The following is a 21,909-nucleotide window of genomic DNA, read 5'->3' as shown; positions in this document are numbered from 1 at the left end:
GATCGTATGGATGACGTTTTGATGTGATTTATTCACAAGCTTTCAGGGATCAACTGTCCCCTTCTTCAGGTGTAAAATTGTACATGAGAAAATTATAGGAATAATTTCATAAAAGATAATATTTTCAAAATCAGACGAGATGAAAAGTTGTTGACATCATTGAGGTCGCTGGGTAACCGGGATTGTAGTTGGGCGTATAAGCGTTGGTGCTAGGGGCAGGAGTAGGGATGTCCAAATGGGGTTTATTTCCATACCTGAATCTCGATTTAATTTATTTCTGGTGTTTCTGATCAGCAATCCCTCTTTAAATCTCCGGTGGAAATATCGCTCCTCCCGATGAATCAGAGTTGCTGACTCGATTTGAATCCTGTGACCAGGATTCTCTACTATGTGGGTTGCAATTGCAGATTTAGTGTTTTTCTTTGCTAGATCTCGTTCATGTTCTTTAATCCTTTCTTCCATAGGACGGGATGTTTCTCCAATGTATGTTGAACTGCAGTCGCATGGGATTTGATAAATTCCAATTTTGGAGGGAGGTTCGTTCTGTTTGTGTGAGCATATTTGGTTTCATATTTTTGTCCCTGGAATATAGCTAAAGTCACAATCTAATTTTCTCCTGATATAACTTGTCAGGTGATGAGTAACAGGACCCATATATGGTAGAATCATGCGTGGTTTATCGTTTTGTTCATTTTCGTCTCTAATTCGGGATCGTATCCGTTTAATTCGGGATTTTATGAGGGAGTTTGGGTAGTTGTTGCTCAGGAGGTGGGTTGTGACATGCTGTACTTCTTCAAGATATTTGGCGTCAGAGATTATGAAAGCACGGTGTAGTTGTGCGTCGATCACTGAGATCTTGTGTGATGGATGATGGAATTAGATTAATTTAATTAATTTGGAACAAGAGAGGAGCTCGCTTGATCCTACTAGTTTTGATAATTTTGGTTCAGTTAGCCTTTTAAAGTCACACTTTTTAATGCACCCTGCATTACTTATACATACATAAGGAAAATTTAAGGAACTATTGTAAATTTCTGGATGTGACGTAAAATGTAAATTAGTGCATCATGAAAGGGATAATATTCAAGATCGAGGATATTGCAAAATCAGAATTCAACGGGACGGTATTTCTTTGCTCATTCATCAAAATTCCATAAAAAACTTCCGAAATTAGCGTACCAAGAGTTGAATAGTGGACACACAGAATATCTTGGGAATTATTCTTGCCCACGCTGGGGGCGGTGTTACTTCTTTAGGACCGTCTTAAAATGAAATAAGAAGTTAAAGTGATACCATCAATCTGATACGTGTCCACACAAACCATCAATTCTACCAGAATTTGCGCTTACCACGATTATCGCCGCGGCTTGAGTCAAACCCTACCAATTATTTCCACATTAAATTATTCATAGACATTAAACTGAATACCAAACATAATCAGAGCATCTCCTCACCGTAGTTTGCTTAGAGTTGAGACTCTTAAACAGATCATCGAGTGGAATCTTGTGTAAATAGTCCTTGTACTCTGGTTAAAGTAAACGACACGGGGTTCAGATATGAATAATTCAAATTATTGACGAATTGATAATAATAAAATGAGGTATAGATGCACTGCCAAGCACAATTAGCCAGCTATTTACCAGACTGGAACATCCGCGCAGCTACTTTCGTACGTTTCAGCTCCTGTGTGGGATCAATTAAAAGAGATAATTAAGAGATTAAAGAAAAACTCGAGCATATTACATGAGCGTCTCAATATTACTGCTCATTTCATAGTAATTCGTGATTATATTCATGATAAATTTTTCTAGGTTCTTGGTTAAAATTAGATGAATTTTAGCGGCGTGGGTCGATATTTATAAATACCAATCACTAATTATAATTTATATGTATAAAATAATGGATCAAAACTTACATCTCCGTTTCCCGCAAGAGTGAAATTGTCTGTTAGTTCAGTCACAGCTTTCTATTGGAAAAATTGGACATTAAGTAATTATTTAATTGCATTTTTGTAACCAAGTACATACATATAATTGAGTTCTATAGACTTTGAAATTTACAACCATGTGCAAAATTCATATTATAAATCATAATTATATGCATCTACATATTTGTGAAGATATGTAATCATTTACTGTTTTTCCGAGACAATTCAAAGGCTTACAAATCACGATACTGTCATTTTAAGTTTTATATCAAATTGTAATTTGATTTAAAAGTTGAATATTGTGACTTTGGTTGCGATTTAATTAATCAATTATTGAAAAGATCTTTTTCAAAGGAAACAACGTCAATGAAGTAATTCTAAATCTGTTTACACAATGCTGCATCCCTTTCAAATATATCGAATATATCGAAACTCAAAACATTATCTTAATTCCGTTGAGCAAAAATTTGGCATTACGATACGACACACAAACATTTTAAAATACGAGTGTCTTCCTAGCTAGGCGCCGTGTCGGCAATTGCACGAGGGGTGCATAATAATCTGTATTTCGAAATCGCTTCAGTCCCTTCTCCTTGCCACAAAGAAATAAAAATACTTAAACCATGAAATATGTAACCAGCCTCCAACGGCACCAAAATGGATTTCACCTCTTCTCCCGTTATATTTATATGTTCATACCCAACAAAATAATGCCAAAATTGAATAAAGTCACTGTCACTTACCACAAGGACTGTAGTTTTGAGTAAAACGTCCCGGTACGACTGGTCTCTCGCGAATCGTGCCCGTATGTATGACTTAAAATTAGACAGGGCTTGCTAAAATAGAACTATGTGTGAACATTATTATTCCTTAAATTTACGTGTAGTTTGGCAGATCTTTTAGTGTCGTTTATCAGTTTTGCGTCATTCTTTTTCATCCTATCTGGGATCAAACGGTGGGCCACTAAACAGTGATGAATAGCACCGGAAGGACTAAAATAATCAACACATTTCATTACAGAACAATGTATAATTTAATTTGTCCGTCTCTCAATGTGTGGAATACTTATGGATAAGAGGACTCACCAAAATTCGCTTTGGCGAAGAAAATCAAGTCAATAACGGTTTTGGACCAGACGTTGACAGTGCTGTTAAGGGCTATCTCGTTGCCTTGCGCCAAATCCAATCCTCCAAGAACAAAGATCAACACGAACCAAAGAAGGAGACGTGATCCTTACGCCCTGTGTTGCACCCTCTGTACAAATAAATAAATTATTATTGATAAATAGACATATCAAACGTATGACCTATTAAGTTCCTTCCTTGAAAAACGTAGTGGCCACGCGCTCCATCCCATATTGCATGTACAACTTTCCCAGCGCCATGTTCGTCCGGACCGCGCGCGCCTTGGCGGAGATATTTTGGAGCATGTGGAGCGCTTCTTCTGTTTTTTTACACTGCATCAGGCAAAGGTGCAGCTTGGACTTGACGTCTGCAAGAAGATAAAAAAACATGTCATCGTGATCAAGACATTTTTGCGAAAATTAAAATTCACAGAAAAATTTGCAACTTTTCCACAAGCAAAGTTGCAAAGTATCAATTTCGCATTTCAAATTCCTGACAAAAACAACTGTCAAAACCTGTCCAACAAGTTAAGTTTTCCTTCAAAAGTCAGTCATCCCGACTTGTGAGTGAAGATTGTCATTCATTTCACTTCATCAGACTTTATTTCTTACTTTGCCCGATGACGATCCTTTAATTCACAGTCATTCACTTTAAATGACGGAGTCTTTCCTTCATTTTCATTCATATGTTACGACACTCATTTTCATTCACTACCTAGTACTCGCTTAAGAACTGTTACAAGATTTCCCGGGTAAATTAAGCAGGCAACGCAATTTTTTAGAAAGTTGTACTATTTTTTATTGAATTCCCCATGCAATTGTCCGTCAGAAACCATGTTTCGAAAACTTTTGTGACCCAAGGTGCCAATATGATAGATCGCCAAACATAGCGTGTTAAAATTTTTCAGCAACATTTGAGCCAACAAGAAAATTCGACATTTTCTAATTGTTCAATAAAAATCGGAATTAATTGCAAGGTGGTCGACCGTACCATAAAATGGTGCAGTGACACTGGCAGTGTCAAAGACCGAAAATTAAGTGGACGGGAACGGTTAAAAATGTCACCAAAAATTCACCAAGGCGCGAAAACCTGGATTTGTCCGAATCCATGCCGAGCCCTAAGAAAATTTCCCTCGTAAATGAACGGATCAAGTATAATTGAGTCTCGGGGCCTTAAACTGAACTTTAGACTTATGCCTTCAAGATATGAGGAGAAACACTTCCTAACTACACGCCAAGTAAAAACAGACACATCAGAACGTGGGAGCTGATCGTGCGGTACGCACGTGAAAAATAAAAACGGATATTTTCAACAGGTGTGCCCCCTTTATGGTTGAGGCCAAATAAAATAGAAAAAATACCGTGTTTGCACTCCACTGGTCTAGGCTATTCATAAAAATTTCAAAAATTTTGATCGGATCCACCATCCTGCTTCTGTGATTTTTTTATTGGACCTAAATTGGACTGCGTGAAAAAAGTGATTTTTCTTACCAACGGGGTGAAATTTCGTGTCGGAAATTATTTTTTGAAATTTTCGAACGAATTGTGGAACCACTGGACCATTACCTATTCAAAAATAGCGACGTGGCATTCAAACAGTACTAAGGTCAAGCTCATGAGGGGAAAATAATAATTGGGTGGCTAAAATCCGAAATTCCTGACTCCAATTCGGATCGAGAAAAAAATTCATTGTCGCCGAACCTCAACCTGCTGGACTATGGCATATTTTTCAAACTTTAGCTGGATGTATGTGCTAGACCCCACACAAGTTTGGAATCCATAAAAAATTCTGTCGTCACGATATGGGGCCAATCTCCCCTGGAACGCGTACGTACTTCTGTCGAGTGGTGGATAGCAAGACTCCGGGCTCGTCAAGCCTTATAAAATTGAAATTTTAAAAAGTGAATTATGTTTCCTATACAGAATTTCACTGGCTTTTCAGTGATGTACTTATTTTTTCAAAATTCGATATGCTGGGATCGCTACGATGACTTGTTCTTGTAACAGTTCTTCTGCGAGTACTAGGTATATATCATTTCATTATCAGTCAAATGAATGAATGAAAGCGAACAGGTATAAAAAATGAATGAACGAACCATTGCTGTCTTCTGCCGGGATGCCCTCCTCCTCCTTTGGCGTTGGCCCTTTCGACACCGACTTGTGAAGGTCGAGGGCCTTCCGATAATAGGATTCTGCCCGGGCGTAGTCCTGCGTAAAGTAGGCCGAATCCCCGCAAAGGATGAGGAGAGTGACCCGCTGCGCCTCGCTGACATGTTCGGGATACCGTTCTCCCAAGTTCAAGGCCACACTTGCCTACAAATTTAAGTACGGGATAATTAATTAATTAACTAAAACAAAAAAACGAAGGAATTTATATAACGAGATCGACTCACAAATGAAAGAACGCTCGAGTAAAGTTGTTCCTTAAACATGACGGTAATCTGATCCAAATAAAACGATTTTGACGGTAGATTCGCTTTAGAAAGAAATTAGAATAATTAATATAATTAATTAACGTTTCTATTATGTTTAATTTAGGTTTCTAATCATTACTCCAGAAAGATTCCGATGATTTTAGACGGAAAATTTTATAATGAGTCGGCTCGCTCCACTTCGTTTTCTATCGCCAATCCCCCCTGGTCTGTCAAAATAACTAATAAACTTTGAAATAGTTCTCAAAAATAATTAAAAGGTAAAATTTGACATTTACCACTTTGAAGTTGAACTTGAAATGGAGACGGAATAAGTTTGAGAGAAAAATTTCAATCAGCGCGGTCTGCCGGGCAGGGCTGAACGGGAGGAGAGAGAGAAAGAGCACGTGTTGAAATTTCATGCAAGTTTTTTCATGAAAAATGCTAATTTTCTTCGAAAATTATTTTTCTGATGTGCTTTCATCGTCGTCATGAGTGTCGCTTATCGTACATTGATTAAAAATGAGCAAAAATAATGAGATTTATGTCTAGTTTTGGATGACATTTTCAATTCATACACTCTTAGAAATCCAGTATTAAAATAATACCAGGTGGTATTCATATATGACTCTACCAACGTGGTATTGATAAATAATACCGTGTGGTAATAACCCGGTATTAAAGTTTTACAATATCGGTATCAAATTTTTACTCACCGGTATAATTTTAATACCAAGCGGTAGCAACTTTAATACCGAGAAATCAATACCTGCGTGACTATACCGGATTTCTAACAGTGTAAATTTATTACGGTGAGATAAGCTCACATCCTGAGTCCAGGTAAGTATGTAGATAAGCAAAATATGCAGTCTGTCGTCCTCGCTTTATCTCAAAATTGGCTTTCATTCCGTTCACCTTTGGTGCTTCCGGCTTAGTTAATGAAAGACATTAGTTTATGGATTAATTATTTCCTGGATGATGAATGACTGATGTCTAAAAATACCACCAAATTCTCCAGAATTTTATTTTTCCATCAGTTCAGTTCATTCTTCCTCTCAAATTCTTTTACCTCAACTTATTTTGGGACAAAATTTCCCCTAAATTGACTAAGGTTTATTATGTATGAATTTACAAATTAAAACTGAGTCGAATTTTTATCTATGCCAAATTTCAGCTTTCTATCACAATTTTGAAATTTTGGTGCATAATACCCCACCCACTTATATGACCCCTACCGGTTCAAAACTTTTCTGATCGAACCCATCCTCGAACTCGGTCGTTGCATTGCCCAGATACATGTCTGTACCAAATTTGGTCCAAATCGGTCAACTCGTTCGAGAGTTATCGAAAGACAGACGGACAGACGGACGGACATGACGATTACATAAGCCCTGGTTCGGGCTAAAAAGGGACGGCTTTTGATTTTTGGGTTATCTTAATTTTAAGGAATACGACAGAACGCGTTAATTTCTTTGTGATGCCACCTTCGACTTTTAACCCGAAATTAATTAAGTAATGTATTTATTATCGACTTTTTTTCAAAAATTTGCCCCTATTTTATTTTATCTAGGCGGATTTTTGCCCAAATGTACCCCCAAGCCAGGGACATCCCTCAATCCGCTTACCGTGGCGCGACCCTGCTCAAACTTCCGGAATGCCCGCCCTGGACATACCCACCCAGTCGCGACACTGATAAGCTGCCCCGTTATTTCAACACCTTCGACTACCCCGACTTATCCACGCCACGCCCCCGCCCAACCAGGAGCGGCTATCTCATCCACCGAATTAACGTCACGGGCGGACTTTACAGGCCAAAATACCTCCCACCACAGCCCCCCGCCGGCAATCGTGGGCTTCCTCCGCCTGGGAATGGGCCACCACGCCGAACAGGGGACAACAAATTCAAGACCAAATTTTGGCCAGGTTAGGTTTATTGTAAAAAAATTGCGTAATTTTCTAAAAAAAATGTGTAAAATTTCTTCATCTTCGTCAGGGTTAGGGTTCATTTCTTAAGTAAATTTTGTAAAATGTACTTAATAAATGTTTCTTAAATAAATCAAAATTTTAGGTTTTAGGAAGTTCGTAAATTTTAAGTGTACTTCATTAGTAAGTAAAAAAATGTTCAAAAATGTTAGGTATTCTTTCAATTCGGTTTATATTCATTAGTTTCTCAAATTTAGTCAAACGAGGTCAAAATTAATTAGGAAAACACTTATTTACTTTTAACTAACTAACTAACTTAATTAATTCGTAGGAATTTGTCATACTTAAATTTAGTTAAAAAAATTAAATTAACGAGGGGTCAAAAAGTAAATAATAAATATGTAAATTCTTAAATTGTCAAATATAATATGTTAATTAGTTAGGAATGTCCTCTTCTGGATTTAATACCATTCTCCATTCTCCGCCATGTAAAATGGACCCTTTTCCGCCTCAATTTTCTGCAATGTTGCTTCACGCTCCTCTAAATAAAGGTCGGACTCGTCATCTCCGGTAATTTCCTAAAAGTGGAAACAATTAGTTTCAAAATTTGTACAAATTTGCACAATTTAAATAATATAATAAAAAACTCACCTTAATCTGGACCAAGAAATCGTTCAGATGGTCCCTAAATCGGGTCACGTCTTGATTAAGAGAGAACATTCCTTGCACCTTGATCTTGACCTGGTTGTCCGTCAAGTGGGGAAATTCACGCTTAAGGAGATCAATCATGCGGGTCAGCACCATCCCGGCGACGCCGCCGCTGATACCTACAGAAAATAAGTACTCAGCAATTAGAAAATAATTAAGAAAAGAAATTGTAGTTTTAAAAACGATGTTACCGTTTTGAATTTAACTGCGCCCACCAATTATATTGACGTAGAATTCGATGAATCATTTCCAAAATCGTCAAAATCAACACATTTTTAATCATTTCTCTGCTCTGGGAATTTATTTTAAACTTCTGAGCGACACACTTGTACAGGAAGTTATTGTCAATTTAAAAAAAATACACTCCAGATTTTGAAAGTTTCTGGAAATAACTCAAGTTTAAACAGTCTCCAGAAAAATTGAATAGAACTCATCGAAACTGGGGTTAGTTTAAAACCTCACTACAGTTCTGTCAATCAAGTTAGAATTTTAAAATAAATTCCCCGAGCTGAGAAATGATTAAAACTGGGTCGGTTTTGACAATTTTGGTGGTGACTTATCGAGTCATAGGTTAAGTAATACTAAAACTAACAATACTAATTTAGTATTACTAAATCCTAAGGCAACCTTTACGTTTGATTAGGTTAATGGCTACTCTAGATTTAGCATACTTTACTTAATTTATAATTCCGAGTGCATTTCCTACTCAAAAGGGTAACATAATTTTTAAGAGTGTAATTATAAATTGAAGTAATGAACCCTCAGCTGCAGACACATGAACGAGCCCCATTTCCACGATGGAGAAGAGGTACGCCAAGATGGTGGCGTGCATGGCGAGGGCGCCCACGTGCGAGGAGTCCGTCACGATGGACAGCACGTGCTCCAGAATATCCAGAAAATACGTTCGTGGAAGGATCGAGAAATTTCGACCGGTTGGACTGATATCTTCTGCAGAAGGGTGTACAAGATATCCAATCCGATACCCGAGACGGTACGCATGGTATGTTTTACCGCCCATATTATCGAGTCGAGCACCAGTTTGAATTGGGATGGCGGGATGGTCAAGTAGGCGGAGAAACAGTGGGTCGTCACGGCCTAAAAAACAGTTGATTAAATTAGGACATTTGAAAGTGTAGGGTTTTTAAAAAATTGGTTCCGAAAATTTTAGAAAAATGAGTTATCGATTTGCCCGTATTTTAGTAAAACCGGTTTCGCTTTTCTTTAAAAAATGGCATTTAAAACTTTACCCAAACTGGTTCATAAAATCTGAGAGGGGAAGTTTTAGAATTTTCGCAATACCGGTTTTCGATTTTCTGGTTTCATTTTTTACCAAATTTTACCGATTTTTAAATAAAATCCTCTATTTACAATAAATTTGACATTATTTTGAGAAAAAATTACAATTCTTGCATCAAATTCAGAAAATGGAGACCCTTAAAATTTTACTTGTAAAAAAAATGAAAACCAGTTTTTACGAAAATATTTACTGACACCCCCACTAAATTTCAATACCTGCACCATTTCAAAGAATCCCACCCGATGGTCTGGAAACTCTTGAAAGTCTTTCGTAATCATGCCGAGCGTGCATTGGAACACGGCGTCAAATATCTTGGGTACTTGTGGCGTAATAGCGGCCTCCAATTTGTTCACGATTGCCGCCATCGTGGTGAGCACTTCCGGTTCGCGTGCCGCGGGGACGGAACAGACCTGGTAGTCGAGCAGGACGGCGTTCAACAAGGCGGGGATGAGGTGGTCGAGAAGCAGTTCTGGATTTTCCGAGCGTCTGATCCAGGTCGAAATCAGTTTGAGACTTTCCTTCTTCACGACGCGCATCCCTTTGATGAGCGGCTGCTTCGTGACGGACTCGCCGTACGTGGCGGCGATGGCGGATGTGATGTTGTCAGACGTGACTTTGTAAACGTCTAACATGTCGAGGTAGATCCGGCCGAGCTGGAAATTACGTAACAGAAATACATAAATATATTATTTAGTTATTGAAGCAGAAATTATGAATTTTACAAAGTTTACATAACAATACAAATTTTAAGCGAGTTGACTTGGAAAATAGAACAATAATTACTTAATTAACAAACTATTTAGAGAAGAATACAAAATAATTAATTAATAACTGATTGATTGAACTTTAAATTGACAAACTCAGAGTGTCCAATTTATGATTATAAATATTGTGAATTTAAAAAAGTGTACGCACGTACATTGTAACGACAAATAGGAAGTAAATAGGTTACTTAACGTAAAATTGGCACGGTTTGCAAACTGCATATTTACAGATTCCCAGTTCATGTAAATTTCTAGTTTTACAAAGTTTACACAATTGCAAAAATTCCCGTGACAGCTACTTAAATTTACCTGGCCAACGTAAACATGCCCTAACGACTTGGCCGCTCGAACATTCGTCTCTAAAATGCATCCCAACTGCTGTACGAAATCAATCTCCTCGAGGACCTCAACATTCTTGGCGGCCTGACTCATAATTGAATCCCAAGCCTGTCAAAAATTCAATTAATTATGATTTACCCCGAATTATCAATTTATAATTTTACAACCCTCACCGTATTCGGCAACGCCATCAACCTCTCGATAAAATTATCCCGCACTAAATTGTCCTCCTCTCCCGAGATCATGTGGCCCACCGCTTCATAAAACGTTTGCACCTGTCCCGGCGTCAGGTCGCAAATTATGGTCGGCAATCTCGTCAAAATTTCCTCGATGAAGGGACGATGCTCCCCGTTTTGAACAGTCACGAAGAGATGTGAACAGAGTTGACCTGGATAATTAATTGTGAATTCGTTTAAGCAATTCACACAGACCTTGACCTTGGTAACACTGTCGAACTGTAAATTCAGTAAATTTTGCAAAATTTTACAAATATTCCGAAGAGGAAAATCAATCTATTCAGTTATGAAAACCCGGTCTCAAAAAAATAACGAAATTTTATCCTCCATTTTTTTCATTAAGACAAATTTGCAAGCTAATTTTTCTTGGAAATCTTTGAAAAATGGTGTAATAGTTTGTAAATTTACGGATTTTACAACTTAATACCAAGGACTGTGTGAATTTGCCTCATTAATTAGTTCCTCCTTAAATTAATGATTAATTAATCAGAACAATTACCAATTTTGACCAGGGTGTCACACGCCATGTCCTGCACGCCTTCCTGGGTCAGGTGCATATTGTCGAACAAGAGCTTGACAAAAATTATCAGAAATCTGGGATGCGCCCGGAGAAACTGGAGGTTTTGGGAGACCAGGTACATGAACGCGATTTTGAACCTGACCACGCCCTTCGCGTCCTTCACCTTCTTCTTCTGCGACGACAACACGAACAAGTCCTCCATCACGTTGAGGATGAAGGGCAACTCGTCGTTGTCATTCATTGCGCCCGAAATGGAGCCGATTGCCCAGCAGAGCTGGAAATACATGAAGGAATAATTAGTTTAGTTATTTCTACATATTTAGATTCCGTCCTTTTTTAAATTAATAAAATTCAGCAACAGATTTAATAAAGTAGGGAAAGCTAATTGCTGAAAATTATGCATTGATTTAATATCTTGGATTTCGATATGCATCAAAATTTTGAAGCTACGACATCGCGCTGTGACCCTTTGACCTACTTTTTACCAGTTCAAAATTTTGATATGAAAATTCAAATACAGCTAAAAAAACTAATTCGTTCGAGACTTATCATTATTACAGAAGGGCAAATCGATCGTGTTAACGTAACGTAGGAAGGAATCGATAATTCATCAGTTCATCACCAAAATTGACACATTTTTAATCTTTTTTTGGCTCTAGGAATTTATTTTAAAATTCTGAACCCCCGATTTGTAGTTAGTGACTTGAATAAAAGAATAACGGTGAGTTAGTTAAGCCTCTTAAACTCCTTCTTCAAAAACTTCCAACATCTGGAGTGCATACATATTAAAAAATTGACATCTACTTCCTGTACCTACCAATTTATGGTCCAAAATTTTAAGATAAATTTCCAGAGCTGATAATTGTGCTGATTTTTATATATCATTTTGAGTCATCCAGTAATTTACATTTCCTACTACCCCAACTAAATTAAAATAGCCTCACCGTGTTTAAATTTTGGGGACTCCACTCTCTCCCGTTGACCTGATTCTTTAACCTTTCCATCATACTTTTAACCGTGTCGGTGCAGTCCAGGTGGGTCAAGGAGATCAGCTTTCTTTCTGTATAAAGTGATGGAATCCGTGTCCCGCATGAATTCCCGGACCACTTCGCCATTCTCGTTCTCCACGACGAGGATTTCTTCCGGTTTCACCATCCGGCTGATGAGGACGTATCGCACCATAGAGAGGAGCGGGCCGTAGAAGATGTTCCGGTTGGAATGGGAGCAGAAGAAGATTTCGCTGTAAAAAAGCCACAATGTTCATTAAAATAATGACACAACTCGCGTAGCATTGTAAATTCTGTAAATTTACAAACATTTACAAAATGTTACACATATTTCGCAGGACAATTAGCTCATAAATTTACTTAGGCGTCTATTTATTTTGTAAAAGCTTGTAAAATTGTTTTGCAAAAGGTTCGTATTTTACAAATTATCAACGAATTACCTCAAAATTCAGCCTAAATTATCTAACTTTGCAAAATTTGCAGTTATTCAGATCAAATTTGCATATAAAAAGTCGTGCATATTAAACAATTAAAAAATACTTCACAAAAATTGTTGGATTAAAAAATTTGTCTTCAATAAAATCAGTGGGAGAAATTTCGTCCAAAATTTGCCCGACTTAATTTCTCTAACTTTACAAGATTCGCAAAGTTATTGGAAAAAAATTGCACAGAAATGTCGTCTTTCTCACCTCCGCAAACTGTCAGATCTTCAAAATTTCTACATCATCCACCTCCGAAATCAGGGCGAGATACTGTAACCCTTTGAACAGCAAGTCTGGAGCGTATCTTCCCACGAGACTTTCATGCTTTTTCAGAAATGTGGATAAAAACAGGGCCAGATTTTGAATGAATTGCTGCTCATCGTCCCCACCGCGGGAGAAGGCGTCGCGGATATTGATCGGAAGTGGGATCATGACCTTCAACTGGGACAGTGTTTGGCTGAATAGCTGGAGAAATTTGGTGGGGCAATATTCCGTAAAAGGCGTCGTGAGGGGGGCGATTTCCGTAAGACATTTCAACGTTGCGTTGCGAAACGGGGGGACGGCGAGGAACTGGAAATTAATTAGTAATTAATTAGTACTTTATAAATTGGTAGTTAAATCATCAATTACTGAGCGGGAGGATTAAATGGATTATTGATTAGTCTATTTTAAATTCAATACAATTGGTTGATTGTTGAACGAGAGGATAATTAGTAGACAAAAGGGGAGGGAATTAATTAGTTAAAAGTTGGGGGGATTAATCAATTAGTTAATTATCAAGTAAGGAATGACGTGGTCGCATAAATTGAGTAGTTAAATAATTAATTACGGAGGGGATTAAGTGATTAGTTAATTAGCAACGGAATTAATCGATTAATTAATAAACAAGTAGATAAAGTGGGCTCATAAAAGACAAGTTATATAATTAATTAACGAGGGAATTAATCGATTAGTTGACTAACGTTGCGTAGCGTTTTATCTATTATTGAAGGGCGGAGTTAATTAATTAGTTAAAAGGAGATTAATTACCTGATTTAGTAAATTATTAATGAGGAGATTAATTAGGTAATTAATTACCCACCTTCCCCGTCAGTACGTTGATTAGCTCCGTCTCGAACACATACTCTAACGGGATCCAGTTAAGAAATCGTAACAGTGTTTCCAGCGTGGCCAAGATAAGCTGGGGACTGGTCGTATTTTCCATAACGAATTGACAAAGGTTGAAAATTTCGGAGAATTCGGAGTGCATCGTGTCCTTCAACTTTTCCACCTTCGCCTGCACCATCTGACCGGATGAGAAGTCGAATACTTCTTCTGAGAGGAGTTTTAAAATCGTCTTGTTGTTTTGACACAGCGATTCGTTGGTTTTCGAGGCGCCGACAATATCGGGAATGAAGGTGGACCAGTTTTTGGGCCATTCTCGCTTTAAGATCTGGACAAAATTAATTAGCATTTAGTTAATTAGTTTGCAAATTCGTAAAAAAACTTTGGAAACTTTGCTTCCAGGCAGGAGAATTTTGACTTAAAAGATTAGCATAAATGCATGAATTAATTTGAAGTGGACATAAATCTCCAAGAAATTAATTAATTTACATTCAAACTTATGTAAAATTATGAATTTTTAAAATATTAGGTGAATTAAAAGTGGAATGATTAAGAAATTAATTAATTAGGGTTCAAACATATGCAAAAAAATTGATATTTTGCCTCCAAAACCTTCCAAAGACTAATTTTTCAAGTACCTACAACTTATTGGCATGAATTAATTACTCAGTCGTTTAGAAATTTACATTAAAAGTAAATTTTGCCTTCAAAATTTCGTTAAAAATAAGCCAAATTAACTAATTAATTGCCTCCTTACCTGAACCAATATGACATTCAGCTTGTTAAGATAAACCTTCTCGTCGCCTTGCAGCGCGCCCGGCGCCGAACTCGTCTTGATGATGAGGGCGACAATAAACTTCTTAATCCCGTCGCACTGCGCCCTCGGGGGCCGTTCATAAATTATGTAACGCAAAAATCGACCTTTTTCAGACCCCTCCCCCCCCTCTGTCACACTAGTGTAACGCAAGACTAATACCCCCCTCCCCCTGTGTCACGTAACGCAGATCTCATTTTTTCCGAAAATGTAAAGGGCACAAATGAAAAAAAATTAATGGTATTTGTGTACGTTTGCTACAATACAGAATGCTACTGTATTAATTTATATGAATTTGCTTAATCAAATAACTTAATTAAAGTGGAATTGCGCTTACCTTGGGGAAATTGCAATTGTAAATTGGTAATGAAAGAAACTTCATCGGAAGAACTAAAATTAAGCATATTTTGTAATGGACAATGGTAGTTCAGTTTCCTATCAAATATCTATAAGTATGAATCTTTCGCCCAATTTCAGAAACCTGACGGTCCAATTTTTTATGAGATAGTGAATCAGAGGTCGACGCCGCCGACCATACGCCGCCGACGCCGCCGACGCCGATACTATTTTACGCGCCGCCGCCGCCGGGAAAAATTCTCGGCGCGCCGCCGCCGCCGCCGCCGACGAAAAAAATTTGGCGCCGATTTTAAGTTGGCCTGAATACCGAGATTTTGGTTTAATTATAATTACAAAAGTCAAAATTTAGCAATGCTTTCAGTCCCAAACTAGAGTTTCCATTTGGGGATCTTTTATTTATGACAAGTACCAAATATATGCTTGAATATTTATGAAAAATAGGACAAATTTTCCAAGATTCTGGCCGCCTGAATTTTCAATTAATTTACTTCTTTTAACTAAGTTACTGATTTTGGCGTTACCTGAACTTTGCGTCTTCCTGCGAAGCGATGAACATTTCTTTTATCACGAAAGTAAGAAATTGTTCCGGAAATAACTTTCCAAAAATTATCAAAGTTTACTATGCAAATATATTAAAATTTCCAAAATTTTCGGGGTGAAGTCTATTTTAACCCCTTTGTGACTGAAATAGTTGAAATTTGCTTTCCTTTGGGGACCAGAATTTTATCAGTGAGTTGTTGCTAAATAACCAATTTAATTTTAGCAATTGTGTAGTTACGTCACCAAAATGGTATTGTGTTGAGCGTATGTACGTCACCGACTTCACTGTTGTGTGCGAAACTATAAAGGACTATTGGGTCAACAAATCGGGGCATAAATTTTCTGTTCTTCCTTACAGTTCCAAGAACAAAGACTTGAAGTCTCACGAGAACTTTTGCAAGAGTAGGAGACTGAAAGTAATTGTCCAACACAAGACGATGATGTTTATGGAAATATCCTTTTCTTAACAATGTAAGATCTGTAGCACCGCCAAAGCCATAAGCAGCGATCCACGCTTGATCGAAGATGGGAGTACTCCGACCTTGATATGGCAAAATGTCGAGCACGTATTTTTTCTCTGCATCCATGAGTAAAAACGACTCGATTCCAAATCGTCCTCTTTTTTTCGGATTATACTGTCTGAAACTTAACCTCCCCCTGAATGGCATCAGTTCTTCGTCGAGTGTCAGAAACTCTCCAGGATTGACCGCTCTTCTGAAATTGTTCACAATATCGGGTAGGATTGTCCCCAACTTGTGAAATCGGTTGGTTGTGTCCAAATCAGGGTCCTCCATATTGACAAAGTGCAATCCACGCAAGATTTGCATGAATCTGAGGATAATATAAATATACTATAAATACTGCACAGTTTAGTTTTACAGACAATGCAATTATTCGTACATTAGTACATACCTATTCCTACTCATGATTTCACCAAAGTAGTGTGTGGCAATCAGCACGTTCGTACTCCAATAATCTTTCAGTGATGGCTTCTGCACAACTCCAGTCAGTACGTGTAGCGCCAAGAAGTTCCAAAACTCTGCCACCGTTACGTTTTTCCATTGGGGTATTTTTCTCTGTAGTGCGTACAAGTTGGTCTGATGAATAATTTGCCCAATAACTTCATCCGTCATGAATTTTCTAAGAATCGAGTATGGTGTTGACGTCCCATTGATTTCCACATCGCGTACGAATGTCTCAGGATCCTCGAATTCCGACGCCTCGGGAAAAAAATACTCGTGATCGCCCTCCCACGCTATATGGTCCTGAGCATTGGAACACACACGTAAATAAAATTATCTAATAGGAAATGATTGAAAACAAACACTTACAAAGTTAGCAACTGGCTCTTCATCGTTGTCATCGATGGGGTCAAACTGCAGTATTTCCTCTTCTTCGCCATCATTGTCCTCAACACCTTCCTCGACCCACGCTGGAACAAAGTCACCGAGTTCCTCACCTGGTTCTTCTATTTCCTCCGCCTCCACCACCCCCGAATTTGCGAATGTGATTGAAAACATTTTATTTGTGATGCAGATGAACGAAGAAAATTATGTATGACTCGTCTGCATGTGGGTGTTTGGTCATTTTGAAAAATTCTTCCATACTACACAAATATGTGTAGTCGGTCCCTAACGTAACGGAAAAAAACTACACAAATATGTGTAGTTGGTCCTTTACGGAAAGCAAAAAAGTACACAAATATGTGTAGTTGGTCCCCAAGGGAAAGCAAAAAAGTACACAAATATGTGTACTTGGTCCTCAACGGGTTAAATAAATAATTGACGTCTTAATCTTCAAAATGCTAAATTTAGATTACAATGATTAAAAAATTTAAGTGCTTTAAAATCTCTACAATGTTTTGAAGTAATGCCATAGTGAAAAAAAAAACTTGCAGCGTTATAAAAACAGGTGACATTTGATTAGATATTGTATACGTATATGTTGTATTCAAGAAAAAATTGAGAACGCATTTCTCAAAATCGGTTGTTATAATTTTAACTTAAAAAGTGTTTTCCATTTTTCATCTCCGACGTAATCAGTGGTCACTAAACAAGCGGGGGACATACCGGCACCAAAGTTTGTCAGTCTACTCATTCTATCTAATACATACTTTTTTAAATATTAAATTGTATTTTTCGTAATAAGTTTTATTATGGTTCTTTCCAAGAAATCATTGTACATACATTATTTCGAAAAAGCTAAACGACCAGCGCCGTACATAAGTTTACAAAAGTTTCGTTTTAATTAACTTAGGCACTGACCACTAAGATACTGTCCATTACTCAAATAATTATAGTTGCATCTACATACAGGAACTGACCACTAGGATACTGTCCATTAATCTAATCCAATCTCCGCCTTCTTTGCTTTTGCAACAAACTTCATATAACTCAGAGTTAGAGAGGCTGGAAATTCAAATTCAAGAACATCAGTTGCACCAATAATTTAAATTTGTATTGTAAATATGCATCATACCTTCCATTATGCCCAATTTTTTTTGTTCGATATCCTTCATTTCTTGCAGTACTTGCTCAATCCTTTTGAAAGTGCCGACTTGTTGTTCAAGGCGGTCAACCTGCTCCCGCATCAATTTCGTCTGAGGTCCATCAGAAAAAGCCGATTTCCTGTTTGCAAACAGTTCTCGTCGAGCGGATGTGACTTTTGAAGACGAAGGAGTTGGGCGTGGAGTAGAAATGGGAGGAGTAATTGTCCTCCTTTGTTTCACAATTACTTCATTGTCACTTGTAACGTACATCTCGACCTCCTCATTAATTTCGATTGTGTCTGGGTCAAATAAGACCATGCTGCTACTTATAGTCGCAATACAACTTTCGGGTTGGTCCGTGCCTTTGTGGTCAGTACCGCCTGGTTAAAAATAAAGTGATTTGGAGTCTATGGATTTCTTCCATTTATAAATATTTTATACTTACAAATTTTAGGTTTTTTACAATCATTCGCCGCATGTCGTATCTCGGTTTTAATTTCTCCAGTATCAATACCACCGGGAACTCCATATATTGATCTTTTCGAAATGGTGGACAACAATTTCTCCTCGTCCGGTTCCAGTTCGTCCTCTTCGTCACTCCCCCCCACCAGTTTTCCCGATTGCTTTTTTGTTCCCTGCAGCCTTGTTTTTAGTTTCTCGCCTCAGATTCATTATTTTTTTCTTAATTTGATCCAACGTCCGGTTGTTTCCACCAACTGCATTCACAGCATCGAGAATATCATTCCATTTACGCTTCTTTAATCTTGCCCCATCCGAATCTGAAAAAGTTCCTTGAAGGATATTGCAATACTCCGAATAAAGGTTAATTAGTGTCGTTTTCTCCTCGTCACTAAAACACTCCGACTTTTTTTTGGGACTGAAACTAAGAAAAGCATTAATGTTCCACTGTAACGAGCACTGTCCACTAAGGAGCTGACTATAACCACATTATTTTAACCCACCTTTGTCATTGGCAGACATTTCTTGCAATTTGGTCTCTAATTGACCTGGCATGGGCTGAAAATTGGCCTGCATTTAATTGATCAATCGGATGGTCTTCGTATATTGGAATCACTGTATAGTCTCTACAACGTTCGTCCTCTTCTGTTAGTGGTATTTCTTTCAGCACGCAGAAATTATGCAGCACCAAACTCGATACAATCAGTTTGCAAACTTTCCCCTCGGAATAACACGACACACCTCCGGTTCTGTAGATTAAGGCAAGCACAAAAAATATTAACTTTCCATTATTTGACTATGCTGCACTGACCACATAGGTACAGACAGACAATGCAAATTATAATTTAAACCACAGACATCAAAACAAATTGAATCATACTTGCACATAGACCTAAAACGCGATTTCCAATTCCCAATGGCCCTCTCTACAACACTCCGTGTCTTCTTATGGACTTTGTTGAACCTCCTTTTGTAGTCCTCTTGTACCGTGTCAGGGTACGGTGTTAGAAGCCAAGGTTCCAAAGGGTATCCGGAATCTCCTAGAAAATAATAAAGAAATGCATAATATGGTCAGTGCCTCTGTGGTCAGCATCGTTAAAGTTAAAAATCATAATCTCACCTAAAAAAATATCCTTCACCAAATTCTCCGTTTTTTAACCTGTGACGAACGCTCGAATGATTCCAGATGAAACTATCGTGTGTGCTGCCTGGCCACCTTACTACATCGTCAGTTATAAAGTAGTTGAAATTTGCTACCACCTGACAATTAATCGCGTGTTGCAACTTTCGATTAACATAAGCAAATTCATCTTGATTTGGTGCTTTTATATTTAATTAATTAAAGATATTAATTTAATTTCCGTGAAAAGAGAGCGATTTGTTGACTTTCACAACTTTTAGTATGCACAGATGAGCGGTGAGACAACTTTTAAGCGTGGTCCGGAGGTGGCTTAGAATTTCGCTCACTTTTTGTCTCAAATTTTGATTTGAGACGGGTTCGTGATTGAGCGATTACGTAACTCATGCTCATTTACGGTCTCACTCAAAAACGGTTTCAGTCTCAGTCTCAAAACGGTCTCAAGTTGCAATTCGTGATCGGCCTCACCCGCTCTCACGCGGTGAGACCATGCTCAAAGTCTTACATGATCCGGCTCCTGAATTCCTCTAACTTCCAATGGCGGGAGTTCTGCGGGTCCCATGGGATTCCACCTTAAATTGTATGTATGTACATATGTATAACGTTTATTAAGCAGTATTAAAACTAATTTTATTTTTCCACGGTACATATAATTGTATTACAGGAATTTACAATGTTTACCAGGAATATTACCGTAACCCTATAGATTCCCATTTCAACACTGGTAAATACGACAATTGTAAGACAAGGGTACTAAATAAATATTTGAATTAACTCGTTGAACAAGTTTTAAGTTGAGAATCATAATTTATGATTCATAAATAAATCTATGCATAATTATAATTAACTAAGGATATAATTGCCTGAAGTAATTTTGCAGGGTAGGGTATCCTTTAGTGTTTTTCTCTTGAATTATTCCTGAATCTTTACAATTTCTCTGACCTGATCAGTATCGAAACAGCGGAATAGAAACATCCAGCAAGAATTGTTAGAACCTGTAATTAAATATGAAGTACTTTAGCTTTTTGAATGTGGTTTAGGTATCTTTGCAACTATTTTCTGTTCTAGCGTTCCTCCTCTTACCCCAGAAACCATTTTATTGACATGCTTATACGGTCCGATACCAATGCTAAGGCATGTCCAGAAAGTAACTTAACAGTACAAAACGAGACGCTTTATTGCGATCCCGCGAAACTATAAAATTTAAATTTATGGCATTCGAAACACAAATAATGATAGTCGAAGTCACCAAAGTTTGAAAACGATCCGACTTAAATGAACAAAATGCGGAGGGGTGAGAGTCAGGACTCGCAAAACGTGTTTTTCCCTGCTACAAAAATGTGGCTGAACGAAATAAGAAAAAAATGCAAGACAATTTTACTGCTTGAATTACCTCTAAATTCATAATCTATCTCAGTATTGGAAGGTATGAGGAGGCTGCTGAAGTAAGATTGAAACACTTAAAGGCCAAACCCCCATGAAATCCTCCCCCAAAGAGGTACGTTTAGTTTCCATTAATTTTAACATGCATATTGCCATATCCCTTAACAATTTTCGTCAATAGTTGGAAATGGATGCTTCTACAATGTTCCGAATTGAAGCCCATATAGTAGGCTTCAATGCTCACACAAACAAAAAATTTCCAAGTTATGTCGAGGATCAAGAGAAATGAACAAAGACTAGTTTGTGAAAAGTGCACCAGAATGCTGGAAGAAATTGATAATCATTTACGATGGAACTTAGGTCACATTTGACCCGTCTAAATTTCCGAAAGACAACTTTTTCAATGCATTAGATCATAATAATGAGGTGGATTATGAACCGAAACAAAACAAAATAACAAAATCCCCCAAAACTGATTAATTTTTCAAGCCAAGGATGAGTTTGGGGATATTTGGGAACCCCATAAATCAGTGACGTGTATGACCACAACGTGTCTCTGCAGGAGTTTGTACAAAAACCGTTATTACCCTACATATATAAGCATTGGAAAATGGAAGATATCTTATTTTGATCGGACTTATCAACGTTTCAGATGCAAAACTATGACAAGCTACTTGGCGGAAAAAACTTTGAAAATGCGCCCAAATACATTAAGCCACCAAATGTCTCTCAACCTCGTGACATTGGAAAGTTTTGGCTTGCCTGCAAATAGCAATACTCTAATCGAGATCAGGAGCCAAAAAATTTACAAGGTTTCAAAGTAATTCGATCGAAATTTCCAAAGCTGTAACGGAAAAAGTGGGAAGAAAGCGTTTGGTTCATACCCGGT

General features: G+C 37.7%; 1 protein-coding gene and 2 long non-coding RNA genes across 3 annotated transcripts; all 3 read right to left on the bottom strand.

Moving 5' to 3' along the window:
- Positions 1-262: 262 nt before the first annotated feature.
- On the bottom strand, positions 263-3,172 carry LOC118433097. The gene is made up of 7 exons (XR_004833176.1): positions 3,013-3,172; positions 2,671-2,919; positions 1,916-1,966; positions 1,641-1,683; positions 1,455-1,525; positions 1,350-1,379; positions 263-1,262 (listed from the first exon to the last, which is right to left on the bottom strand). It is a non-coding gene; the product is annotated as an uncharacterized LOC118433097 (long non-coding RNA).
- Positions 3,173-3,254: 82 nt separating this feature from the next.
- On the bottom strand, positions 3,255-5,680 carry LOC118433111. Its single transcript, XR_004833185.1, has 3 exons — positions 5,604-5,680; positions 5,147-5,526; positions 3,255-3,418 (listed from the first exon to the last, which is right to left on the bottom strand). It is a non-coding gene; the product is annotated as an uncharacterized LOC118433111 (long non-coding RNA).
- Positions 5,681-7,762: 2,082 nt separating this feature from the next.
- Positions 7,763-17,072, bottom strand: LOC110861383 (exportin-1-like). Its single transcript, XM_022110488.2, is given in 17 exon segments — positions 7,763-7,962; positions 8,036-8,227; positions 8,874-8,998; positions 9,001-9,187; positions 9,605-10,042; positions 10,463-10,600; positions 10,666-10,880; positions 11,228-11,522; positions 12,193-12,307; positions 12,309-12,488; positions 12,925-13,307; positions 13,819-14,169; positions 14,599-14,827; positions 15,534-15,607; positions 15,909-16,383; positions 16,465-16,817; positions 16,884-17,072. Coding segments are annotated over 17 exon segments (4,056 nt in total). The 3' UTR covers positions 7,763-7,845.
- Positions 17,073-21,909: the final 4,837 nt, after the last annotated feature.

This window comes from Folsomia candida, unplaced genomic scaffold (genome assembly GCF_002217175.1).
Source record: "Folsomia candida strain VU population unplaced genomic scaffold, ASM221717v1 Fcan01_Sc041, whole genome shotgun sequence".
In the NCBI taxonomy this organism is placed as follows: Eukaryota; Metazoa; Arthropoda; class Collembola; order Entomobryomorpha; family Isotomidae; genus Folsomia; species Folsomia candida.
This window is presented reverse-complemented; position numbering and strand designations above follow the sequence as displayed.